The 13,258-nt window shown below is 42.0% G+C and overlaps 1 protein-coding gene across 1 annotated transcript in view; it reads right to left on the reverse strand.

Annotated features, from left to right (window-relative positions):
* The window catches only part of LOC121567486 (methylcytosine dioxygenase tet3-B), a 56,519-nt gene extending 45,316 nt beyond the window's left edge, over positions 1-11,203 (reverse strand). Inside the window, exons 1-2 of the mRNA XM_041877600.1 lie at positions 11,198-11,203; positions 9,393-11,090 (exon numbers count right to left, since the gene is read on the reverse strand). Coding sequence (XP_041733534.1) covers positions 9,393-11,090; positions 11,198-11,203 — 1,704 coding nt within the window. The remainder of the gene's footprint in view (positions 1-9,392; positions 11,091-11,197) is intronic.
* Between the last annotated feature and the right edge of the window lie 2,055 nt (positions 11,204-13,258).

Consider the following 13,258-nt stretch of genomic DNA (forward strand, 5'->3'; position numbering starts at 1 on the left):
GGCACCATGAAGACCAAGGAGCTCTCCAAACAGGTCAGGGACAAAGTTGTGGTGAAGAAGTGTTAAACAAATCAAAATATATTTCAGATTCTTCAAAGTAGCCACCCTTTGCCTTGATGACAGCTTTGCACACTCTTGGCATTCTCTCAAAAAGCTTCATGCTTTTCCAACAGTCTTGAAGGAGTTCCCACATATGTTAGATTGTTGGCTGCTTTTCCTTCACGCTGCGGTCCAACTCATCCCAAACCATCTCAATTGGGTAGAGGTCGGGTGATTGTGGAGGCCAGGTCATCTGATGCAGCACTCCATCACTCTCCTTCTTGGTCAAATAGCCCTTACACAGCCTGGAGGTGTGTTTTGGGTCATTGTCCTGTTGAAAAACAAATGATAGTCCCACTAAGCGCAAACCAGATGTGATGGCGTATCGCTGCAGAATGCTGTGGTAGCCATGCTGGTTAAGTGTGCCTTGAATTCTAAATAAATCACAGACAGTGTCACCAGCAAAGCACCCCCACACCATCACACCTCCTCCTCCATGCTTCATGGTGGGAACCACACATGCGGAGATCATCCGTTCGACCATGAAGGCCTGATTCACGCAGTCTCCTCTGAACATTTGATGTTGAGATGTGTCTGTTACTTGAACTCTGTGAAGCATTTATTTGGGCTGCAATCTGATGTGCAGTTAACTCTAATGAACGTATCCTCTGCAGCAGAGGTACCTCTGGGTCTTCCTTTCCTGTTGTGGTCCTCATGAGAGCCAGTTTCATCATAGCGCTTGATGGTTTTTGCGACTGCACTTGAAGAAACTTTAATATCTTAAAGTAATGATGGACTGTCATTTATCTTTGCTTATTTGAGCTGTTCTTGCCATAATATGGACTTGGTATTTTACCAAATAGGGCTATCTTCTGTATACCAACCCTACCTTGTCACAATACAACTGATTGGCTAAAACGCATTAAGAAGGAAAGAAATTCCACAAATTAACTTTTAACAAGGCACACCTGTTAATTGAAATGCATTCCAGGTGACTACCTCATGAAGCTGGTTGAGAGAATGCCAAGTGTGCAAAGCTGTCATCAAGGCAAAGGGTGGCTACTTTGAAGAATCTGACATATAAAATATACAGTGGGGAGAACAAGTATTTGATACACTGCCGATTTTGCAGGTTTTCCTACTTACAAAGCATGTAGAGGTCTGTAATTTTTATCATAGGTACACTTCAACTGTGAGAGACGAAATCTAAAACACAAATCCAGAAAATCACATTGTATGATTTTTAAGTAATTAATTTGCATATTATTGCATGACATAAGTATTTGATACATCAGAAAAGCAGAACTTAATATTTGGTACAGAAACCTTTGTTTGCAATTACAGAGATCATACGTTTCCTGTAGGTCTTGACCAGGTTTGCACACACTGCAGCAGGGATTTTGGCCCACTCCTCCATACAGACCTTCTCCAGATCCTTCAGGTTTCGGGGCTGTCGCTGGGCAATACGGACTTTCAGCTCCCTCCAAAGATTTTCTATTGGGTTCAGGTCTGGAGACTGGCTAGGCCACTCCAGGACCTTGAGATGCTTCTTACGGAGCCACAACTTAGTTGCCCTGGCTGTGTGTTTCGGGTCATTGTCATGCTGGAAGATCCAGCCACGACCCATCTTCAATGCTCTTACTGAGGGAAGGAGGTTGTTGGCCAAGATCTCGCAATACACGGCCCCATCCATCCTACCCTCAATACGGTGCAGTCGTCCTGTCCCCTTTGCAGAAAAGCATCCCCAAAGAATGATGTTTCCACCTCCATGCTTCACGGTTGGGATGGTGTTCTTGGGGTTGTACTCATCCTTCTTCTTCCTCCAAACTCGGCGAGTGGAGTTTAGACCAAAAAGCTCTATTTTTGTCTCATCAGACCACATGACCTTCTCCCATTCCTCCTCTGGATCATCCAGATGGTCATTGGCAAACTTCAGACGGGCCTGGACATGCGCTGGCTTGAGCAGGGGGACCTTGCGTGCGCTGCAGGATTTTAATCCATGACGGCGTAGTGTGTTACTAATGGTTTTCTTTGAGACTGTGGTCCCAGCTCTCTTCAGGTCATTGACCAGGTCCTGCCGTGTAGTTCTGGGCTGATCCCTCACCTTCCTCATGATCATTGATGCCCCACGAGGTGAGATCTTGCATGGAGCCCCAGACCGAGGGTGATTGACCGTCATCTTGAACTTCTTCCATTTTCTAATAATTGCACCAACAGTTGTTGCCGTCTCATCAAGCTGCTTGCCTATTGTCCTGTAGCCCATCCCAGCCTTGTGCAGGTCTACAATTTTATCCCTGATGTCCTTACACAGCTCTCTGGTCTTGGCCATTGTGGAGAGGTTGGAGTCTGTTTGATTGAGTGTGTGGACAGGTGTCTTTTATACAGGTAACGAGTTCAAACAGGTGCAGTTAATACAGGTAATGAGTGGAGAACAGGAGGGCTTCTTAAAGAAAAACTAACAGGTCTGTGAGAGCCGGAATTCTTACTGGTTGGTAGGTGATCAAATACTTATGTCATGCAATAAAATGCAAATTAATTACTTAAAAATCATACAATGTGATTTTCTGGATTTTCGTTTTAGATTCTGTCCCTCACAGTTGAAGTGTACCTATGATAAATATTACAGACCTCTACATGCTTTGTAAGTAGGAAAACCTGCAAAATCGGCAGTGTATCAAATACTTGTTCTCCCCACTGTATTTTGATTTGTTTAAAAAAAAATTGGTTCCTACATGATTCCATATGTGTTATTTCATAGTTTTGATGTCTTCACTATTATTCTACAATGTAGAACATTGTAAAAATAAAGCAAAACCCTTGAATGAGTAGGTGTGTCCAAACTTTTGACTGATACTGTATATAAATACATAACATATTTAGGCTTTCTTAGATTTTACTTTTCATAGTGAAGGAGAGTTGGAGTCATTTATTCGTTTATTTGTTTATTTGGATCCCCATTAGCTTTTGCAGAAGCAGTAGCTACTCTTCCTGTGGTCCACAAAAAACACAAAACATGACAAGTAACAAAACACTAATACAGATGTTGGATCTTAACTTGATCACTCTTTCGTCGCAGAGAATTTTCCTGATGCAAATGAGCAGTTCTCTTTCTCTCCATGCGGTGGCAGTCGAATCATTGGGATCAGGGCTTGCTATTAACATAATGTTCTCTCTCGCTCGCTCAAACACTAGGCCTAGGTCGTATTACTGCAACATTCAAATGTACAAAAATGTATCTGAAATAAAGCCATACAAATCAACAACCGTTGTTTTATATAGCTTAATAACACAAGATAGATATTGGTCTCCACTAGGTTACAACGTACATGTGTCTAGTGTATCCTAAGGTTAAGAATGAACTGTCAAAATTGTCATACCAGACACTTTTTTTAAATAGGACATTTATAAAATAATAACAGTCAGTAAGCTATACCAACATTAGTTTCCATTCATACAGTTTTGGGTAAATTGCCACAGTAGATTTGCCGTGGTAAACAAGGAAATACTTTATATTGTACAGAATGCTTGTCATATAGATAAATCGCCCTTAGTCTGTTCAAAAAGGACTAAGTTGTTAAGATGACAATACCAACCAGAGGACGAACATACAGTATCTTGAAAGACTTTGGTTGCAAGCAGGACACAGACATCATATTTTAGGGAATGGTAATGATATGACCAATAATGGTTGCAATTGAGATCAGCAGGCGGGTGAATTTAGCACGTATTGATGGTTTAACGAGACATCAGCTGGCGATAATAAGGATGCTGCCTTTTGAGGCAGGACGTCAATATTGGCATGTCCCAACCCCATGTATCCTTTGCCAGGGAGGCTATCCCATTAACCTTGCGGCACAGCAGAAATGGCAGACAGAAGTCCCCGCTTGGGATAACATTTTCCAGAAGAATAAGGAATACATTTGCGAAATGTAAGTATAATGTTTATCTATTCACCAAATTATGTTAAAATGTTAAACAAATTAGTTTCATATGAATTTTGAATTCAAATGTTAAGTAACTGGTGTTTATCAACCCGTTGCCAAGCTAGCTAGCTAGCTAACACGTCGGACGCGATAGTTAGCTAACAGGCGATCTAATCCTGCTTATCGGCTATTTAGAGATGAACAAATAAACTAACTAATTGTAGATTCAGCAATGTTTCAATTGTGAAGACCCGGACCGTTTTTTAATCCTGAATTGGTGAACTTGCTAGCCAGCTAAAAACATGTAGCAAATATTTTTTTCCCATTGGTTTTCAGAGACTAAATTGGGAGCAGAGACCCACCTGTTTTGAGCCCCACATTTTAAGCAATAAATAAATAAATAATAATAATACTTTTTTGGGGGGCTTGCCTGTTTTGCATGTTATTTTGGCATTAATACGTGTCACATTTCAGTTTACAAACTACGTCAAAATAAAATAAAAATCATTGAGTTAATAAAGCCGCATACAAACATGGTCTCTTTTTTGCTTTATTGAGTAAGGCAGCTCCAAAATGCAGGTGTTTCAGCCTAACTCAGTGCTTTCTGTGGTGGTGGAAAATACCGGGCGTAGGGGTTGGTAATGTTCTCTAGTTGCGCCGTGACTGGCTCAGTGTTCTGTCACTCATGGGGACACTACGTCACGGCCAAGACTAAGGGTATGGCTAAAATATTCAAGCCCCTTGGGTGCTGCCATAAAGTTACATTAGAAGTGCCAAGAAGGCTCAAGGTCATTGGCCACAGATGGACTGATCATGTCAACATCATACTTTCAAAATCTTAGCTAGCAGTCATCATCATGAATCAAGTCGACAATCTATGGCAAATCCTTTTTAATCCTTGTCATATGAAGAGAAATTATGAAGAGAAATTATAGATCGAATTTATCTGTGCTCATCGGCCATTGGACATAAACATTACACAACAAGTTGGAAATCGCAAATTCAACAATGAGTGGTTTGGAAGGAATCAGTGGCTAACTGCAAGCATTGCAAAGCAATCACTAGCCTGCTATTCAGTGGAGTGGCTGTGTGGTCCCAAGTCTGGGATTAAGGGTCACTTTTCCAAGCTTAAAATGATAAACATTCAACATTGGCCATGCTGTCAATGAAGCATGATTTGTGCCGTGCTCAAAACAACTATTAACTCGGAACTGCGAAATCTGACTTCAGTGAGTTCAAGACAACTGGGAACTCTGGAAAAAGCTCTGACTGGGAAAATACATTTTGAACGGTCATCCAACTCGGAATTGTAAATCCGGAACATGGGCCTCTTTCTAGAGCTACGACCTGAAGATCACTGACGTCATCATGATTCGACCTTGTTTTTTTCAGAGTTCCTTGTTGTCTTGAAAGCACCATCAATCCAGAGAATGCCAGACTTTGATGACAAAGTTTGATGACAAAATTTGCCAACGAAGGACTGCCACGCCACCTTCCTGTTCAAGGTGCTGCTGCATAAATGATGTAATATGCCAGGGAGATATGTTAGTAGCCCATGTGCCTCACCCTAATAATTTGGTCTATTTTCCCCTTCTTAATTTCACCTACTGTTCTGATTTGGTGGTGCACATGTAGCCTATAACCTGTTTTAGAGAAATGTAATCATCGAATATTGTAAGAGCTTTCATTGTCTGCTTTCATTGTCCCTTTAAATACCTTTATCACTAGCTAGCATGTCATTCCGGAACAAGGAGTGTTTTAGCTATCAGTTTATTCCAAGTAATGATTTAAGACTACAAAAATCTATAGGACAAGTAGTGTAAATGTAATACATTCATCAAGGCAGGACCCACTATTTTCATTCATACTGACAAATAAGAAATGCCACATTATCCCTGTCAATAGTTGGGAGTAGAATGATTGCATAGCACCCTGCCTCAGACTGTCAGGATGTTCATTTTCTAGCTCACAAACTACATTCCTTTGCTGTGATGATTTATTGTATTAATTCTTGTCTCTCACTTTTGTCTCACATGATCTATTTAGCGTTCCTGTGTCCTGCTCCCAGAGATCAACCAAGCAGTGGTGGAAAAAGTACCCAATTGTCATACTTGAGTAAAAGTAAAGATACCTTAAAAGAAAATGAAAGTCACCCAGTAAAATATTACTTGAGTAAAAGTCTAAAAGTATTTGGTTTTAAATATACTTAAGTATCAAAAGTAAATGTAATAGCTAAAATATACTTAAGTATCAAAAGTAAAAGTAAAAGTATAAATCATTTTAAATTCCTTATATTAAGCAAACCAGACGGCACAATTTTTTTTGTTTTTACAGATAGCCAGGGGCACACTTCAACAGTCAGACATAATTTACAAATGAAGTGTTTGTGTTTAGTGAGTCTGCCAGATCAGATGCAGTAGGGATGACCAGGGATGTTCTCTTGATAAGTGTGTGAATTAGACCATTTTATAATGTCCTGCTAAGCATTCAAAATGTAACGAGTACTTTTGGGTGTCAGGGAAAATGTAAGGAGTACAAAGTACATTATTTTCTTTAGGAATGTAGTGGAGTAAAAGTAGTCAAAAATATAAATAGTAAAGTAAAGTACAGATACCCCAAAAAACTACTTAAGTAGTAGTTTAAAGTATTTTTACTTAAGTAATTTACACCACTGCAACCAAGTGCTATTCACCAAGCATGGGCTGATTCACTCACCTGTGAGGAGAACCATCACTACTACAGTTTGAACTAGCACTGCAGTCACTATTTAGACATTGGGACCACATATGCATTTGCCTGTTGTCTTTTCTTTGTGGGTTTTGTCTTAAACAGTCTAGTGCATTTTAGAGTTGAAGAACACCAACTACAGATAGATGTGCTTGTTTGAGGATCTTGAAGACTAAATTATATGTATAATCAGTGTAACAGGTGACAAACAGATTATTTTACTATTGTAACATGCAGTGGGGAGAATTATATTGTCCCCGTCAGGAGCCCAGGCTTTTGCCATAGATGGTAGAGTTCTCGTCTCTGGACCACACAAGCTTTAGATTGCATTGTGCTAAGGCACATGTCTCTCTTTAAATCGGTCAGCTCCCTTGGTGACCAGGTTGGGATCCTTTCGATACGCCTATGGGGCCTGGGCACACAAATGCTCCTAGATAGAAGGGGGAATACTGAAGCATGCATTGATGACAGTTCTACAGTCTCCATCAGAGGCCCAGGCTTTTGGCATAGATGGTAAAGCTCTCATTTCTGTACTGCAACATTGTAAGATTGTGCCCTCCACAGCACTTGACATACATTGATTGGTAGGTTATACTATACTTAGATACTTCAAATACTGCCTGAGACACCTTTGCTATTTGTCTCAGTACTCAATAAATACTATTTGTGATGGTGTTCTTTGTTCGTATGTATATGCATGAAATGTACATTATGGAAAACATGTCTCACACTCAGTCATAGTTAATAGAATAATGAATGTATTGGCAAGACTTTGGCACCATCAACTTTTAGCTTAGTAGGAAAGGTAATAATTTAAACCATCTAAATATACTCACATTGACTGAACATTTAGTATTTGAAACTCAAACATTATTTTCCAACTGCTTTTTCTATAATCATACAGGCTCTTTATCATTTTCCATACCTGATATTCCAATGCATCCAACATTATGCATGCCAACCATGGTATTGGGCAGCTGCTATTTGAGAACTCATCTGCTTTAGAAATCAAACTCTGATTATCTTATTGCAGAGCACATTGTTCAACTGTTTGTAGAGAAGATTGTATTGCAAGGTATGCTATACAGTGAGCTCCAAAGGTATTGGGATAGTGAATTTGTTTGTTTGTTGTTTTGGCTCTGTACTCCAGCACTTTCATTTGGAAATGATACAATGACTTTGAGGCTAAAGTGCAGACTGTCAGCTTTAATTTGAGGGTATTTAAATCCATATCAGGTGAACCATTTAGAAATTACAGCGCTTGTAAATAGTCCCCCCATTTTTGGGGACCAAAAGTATTGGGACAAATTCACTTATATGTGTATTAAAGTAGTAAAAAGTTAAGTATTTGGTCCCATATTCCTAGCACGCAATGACTATATTAAGCTTGTGACTGTAAAAACTTGTTGGATGCATTTGCTGTTTGTTTTGGTTGTGTTTCAGATTATTTTGTGCCCAATAGAAATGAATGGTAAATAATGTATTATGTCATTTTGGAGTCACTTTTATTGTAAATAAAAATAGAATGTTTCTAAACCCTTCTACATTAATGTGGATGCTACCATGATTACGGACTCCTGAGTGAATCGTGAATAATGATGAGTGAGAAAGTTACAGACGCACAAATATCATACCCCCAAGACATGCTAACCTCTCACCATTACAATAAAAGGAGAGGTTAGCATTTTTGGGGGGGTATGATATGTATGCCTCTGTATCTTTTGGTCCCCTAAAATAGAGGGACTATGTACATAAAGTGCTGTAATTTACCTGATTTACCTGATATGGATGAAAATACTGAGTCAGCACTTTAACCTCATAGTCACTGTATAATTTCAAATCCAAAGAGCTGGAGTACAGAGCCAAAACAACATAAAATGTGTCACTGTCCCAATACTTTTCAAGCTCACTGTACTTTTTATGAGAAAATGTGCAAGAATTGAAGGTGCCAACAAATGTTATAGTTATCATAAGAATGATTTACTGTCATATACAAAATATTATCTCTTCCCTCGACGGGGATCGAAGCTTCGGCCCACCACCTACTTGGCCCCTGGTCTCTTTGGCCCTTGTGGGTGGAGGACAGCCGCAGGGACCCGTGAAACCCTCCTTATGTCACCTCCTTTAGTTCCCACAGTTTGCGAGCACAGTATCCCTTTCTTTGTCATATAGTATATCAATGCAATCTCACCATCCAGTACATTCTATCCTCTCCAACTGGCCCCATCCTTTTTCTATCCTTAGCCCTTTACATGCACTCTCTGCTCCCACTTAATTTAACAATTTCTTATAGAGAACCCAGAGCAGGCACACACACACCATAAACTGCCACAGACCAGCAGACTACGCCTCACATATCCTCTCAGTCAGTCCATAGCATAGCATCACCAAAGGCACACCCCATGACAACTTAAAGAATTAGTGACAATAACAAGCTGCCTCTAGACGCTCTGTGGCTTTGGGGTCATGTGCACTAGCGTCATAACTGTGTTACTTTTTCAGCACGTACAGTATTCTCTAAAGAAAAGTAAATTGCCTTTGTCAATTTTACTTGAAGTTCTGCTTTTTAACTGCTCATAAAAGTTATAAACAAGTTAGTGAATCACTAAAATAAGTAAAACATTAAGAGGTTTATAAGTAGTTTATAAGCAGTATTTTCCAGTTTTAGCCTAAAGTCTACTCTACACCTTAGAGAAGCCTTACCTGAGCAGATGTTAGTGCGAGCAGTGGTATGGGCCTCCTCTTCCTCAGCTCCATACACTTCCTCAGCTTACAGATCTGGTGTCCAGTCCTGCGGTTCAGACAGCAGCTACACTGGCCACAGTTGATCTTCCTCAAGCACGGCTCACATCCTCCACAACTACTCCTCTTTTTCCTCTCCCTCCTCTGGTTGACCCGTAGGGGTCGGGGCAGAGATGTACCCCCCTCCAGGGGCCTCGGGCCCAGGCTAGGGTATCCAGGGGGGCTAGGGGCCCCATAGCCTTGCTCTGACTCTGTGTCGAAGGAGTAGGAGGATTGGGTGCTCTCTGAGCTGCAGGAGAATGAGAAAGAGAACTTGGAGGTAGAACTCTCCTGGTTAGGGAAGGAGGATGTCTTTGGCACTGAACCCAGATCAGATACAGAGACCGATGCAATGTCTGTGTTTGGTTCAGATCCAGTGTTTGTGTATGGGAGTGAAGGTGGTGGCTCGTCTTGGTTGTTCTTGTTGTGAGTCTTTGGTACAGAACCTAGGTCAGATACAGAGACAGATACGGTGTCTTTGTCTGGTTCAGATCCAGTGGTGAAGAGGTCTATATTTGTGTTTGGGAGTGATGATGATGATGATGATGATGGTGGCTCTTCTGGGTTGTTGTTGTGGTTCTTTGGCACTGGACCCAGGTCTGGTACAGACACAGTGATGTTAATGTCGGTGTTTGATTGAGACACAGTGGTGGGGACCTCCGCGTTGGTGTACAGGTGTGACGAAGATGATGCAGATGACATCTCTTTTGCGTTGTTGTGATTGGATGACTCTTTGGTCTCTTCGTCCACTGGTCTGAGAAGTTGTCTAGCCTCCAGAGAGATAGGGATCTCTAGGCTCTGACTGGGTGCTGGTTTCGCTGGGGTTACACACAGGGGCTTGTGGGGTTCACTAAGGAAGGCAACTGAGAGACTTAGTGATACTGGGTGCATTGGGCTCGCCTGTGATATCTCATGGCAAGTAGTTGGGGCTTTTAAAGGTTTATGGATTTCAACAGTTTGGGTAGGTTGGATTGGTTTAACACCTTGGTTCAGAACCTTCATATCATGTGACACTGTGGAGTGAGGCGGAGAGGGCGGATGAGGGAGAGGGGGTGATGCCAGGTCTGAGGTAGCTGGTTCAGAGACAGGTGAGGCATGGACAGGTGATTGCATCATCAACGCATCATCCTGCGGAAAAGGCTTTTGGGGCTGAGCGACAGACATACTGGTGCTTGTGTCTGAAGGTCTGCTGATAACCTCTCCCTCCTTCTGTCTCTTGTTTTTCTCTTTTCTTTCCTCAGTCTCATTCACCTTGACTCTCTCCACTCTCTCCTTACTGTCTGCTTTCTTCTTTTCTTCATCTGTCTCTTCTTCCTGCTCCACTATTTCCTCTCCTTCCTTCTCCAATCTCTCCCCTCCTCTCTGCTCCCCTGCATTAGTATCTCTCTCTTTTTGCTCCATCTCAATCTGCTCAGCTCCGAGGTTTATCTTGGCGTTGTCTTCACCTTTAGGGCCGACTGACTCTTCCTGCCTGTCATCACTGGTAGAGTCACCAAGCTCATGGCTCAGGTTGAAAGAATTGCCCTCAGCAATATTGTTGACTAGCTTTTCCTGTTGTTGGTCAAAACGTGTGGGCTCATTGAGCTCAGAGTGGTTGCCCTCACCACTATGGCTGACAGGCTTATCGTGTGAGTCAGCCCCAACTGTGTCACCATTATGGGCAACTAACTCTTCCTGTTTGTCATCACTAGCCGAATCATCAGTCCTCAGGTTAGGTTTGCCCTCACCAACATGACCGACTACTTTTTTATCTTGGTTAATCTTACTAGGGTCTATACTAACAGTGTCAGACTCCTCAGGTCCTTGCTCAATCCCGCTCTCACTCCCTCTCTGAACCCCCGCTCCCCTACCCCCCCTCCCCCTGGCTGTCTTCCCTCCCCTGCTAGGCTTTACCGCCAGGGTAGGAAACTGCTTGACGCCTCCCATGCCCCGTAAGGACATCCTGCGCCTAGGGGGGTCCTCTTCCACACCATGCTGGAGCAGAGGATTACCCCAGCTCCTTAGCCTCACTGATCCTGTTACACCCACAGGGGCATGGTTAACCCTACCAGGGGATGCCCCCGGGCCCTGACCACCAAGCCTACCTACCCCACTCCTTCCTGGGCTTCTGGCCAGCTGGGCCTGGGTCCTGGTTGTGGATCTTCGGAGTGGTTCTGGAGTTGACTGTGGACTCTCAAAGGCTTTTCCTCTGGGCTTGCTGGAGTTGGAGGTCTGTCTCTTGGCGGTGGAGATGGCGGTTGTTGTGGGTATCACCTTGCGGCCATTCCTTGTCAGTGGTGGGGGTTGTCTCTTAGGGGATTTGGGAGTAGGAGGCATAGTGGAGGATATGAGAGGGCAGAGATGGGGCAGTCGGCATGGGAACCAGGTGAATGGTTGTTAGCTGTGCTCCAACTTTCACTTTTTTTTCTCTCTTCCTCAATTTTTTTTGACTTGGATTACTGACTCACACAGACACCAAAATTCAGAGTTATTTTCCCACCATGTTGAAAAAGCTGTGCAAGGACCTGGAGAGAATTGATAAAGAAAATAAAAACATGTTAAAATAATTGGTTCACCTCTAGTGCCTGAATGTCCATGTTTGATTGACAACATAACTTTTTTATTTTCCGAATAAAACATGCCTGTTAAATGTTAGTTTTTTTATGTACTGGGTACAATAGAACCAAATTGTATCATTTGTAGCAAATGTTTGGAAATCTTCAATTGCACGTTGTTGCATTAGGGAAATTAATTGTGTGACTATGCAAACAGAAAATGTATGAGGTATCAGGTGTGACAATACGGGTTAGTTAGTTAGCTTGTCGAGTTACCAGCCATGTATTTCACTTTCAATTGATCATTTTCAATAAACTGGCCTTGTGAACCCACTCACTTCCTTAGCGGAAGGAATGGCGCGGGGCCTGCCATGCCAAATAGGGTCCATTTTTGGCTAGGCACACACCGCCAAGTTCACAACCTAAAACACCTTGTCAAAGCAATGATCCGTGAAGTAAAGCCATGCAACAGATTACAAAATAACACTTTCCTATAAATAAATTGTTCATTGCAATATATAGAGATTCTACTATTAATCAATAGATATGCTAAAGCTCCTACTTCCGCATGGCGGTGGTATTTATTTTCTATTTAAACTAAGTCCTTTAACAGTTAAAAGGCAGAAGTGAAGCTCTTTAAAAAGTATAGGTTTCTACACGACACCGGGCTTGGCTAGCTGGCTAGTTCTATTCCGCACGAGTTTCGGACGGAAGCGTAATGACAATGTTGTACCAGCTTGCAACATTGCCGCATCGAGTATATGTTCTTGCGCTTGACCGAATGTCCGAAAAATATCGAGTATTTCACACTCGTGGCATTGGATGGCTTACTAAGCTATTCGTGAATGTGACCAAGAACATAGCCTAATTAAGTGTTGTTGGTGTGGATTTTATTTACACGTTGACTTTAAAAGGCAGCTCAAATATTTTACATACCAGAGACAGTTGCACTGTCTGAGTTGCTAATAAAACTCCACTCCTGTTAAGACACTGACGATCATTGTATTGGTGTCCCTCGGAAAATATGGCTGGTTCTTCTTTACAACACTGATACATTGACACAATCTACCAATACTGCTTATATCAAGCGGCTTTTGATAGTGTAAAACACGCATGTAGACATACTGGATACAACACAATTTAAAGCGTAAATCCTTCTTGTGTCAATCCATTCGGGGCAGCCCTCTCCCCCTCCTCTCCCAGATGCGACCTACGGTCTCGAGTCAACTGAGCTCTAGAGTAAAGAGTTATCGG

Source organism: Coregonus clupeaformis, unplaced genomic scaffold, assembly GCF_020615455.1.
Source record: "Coregonus clupeaformis isolate EN_2021a unplaced genomic scaffold, ASM2061545v1 scaf0176, whole genome shotgun sequence".
NCBI classification, from domain to species: Eukaryota; Metazoa; Chordata; class Actinopteri; order Salmoniformes; family Salmonidae; genus Coregonus; species Coregonus clupeaformis.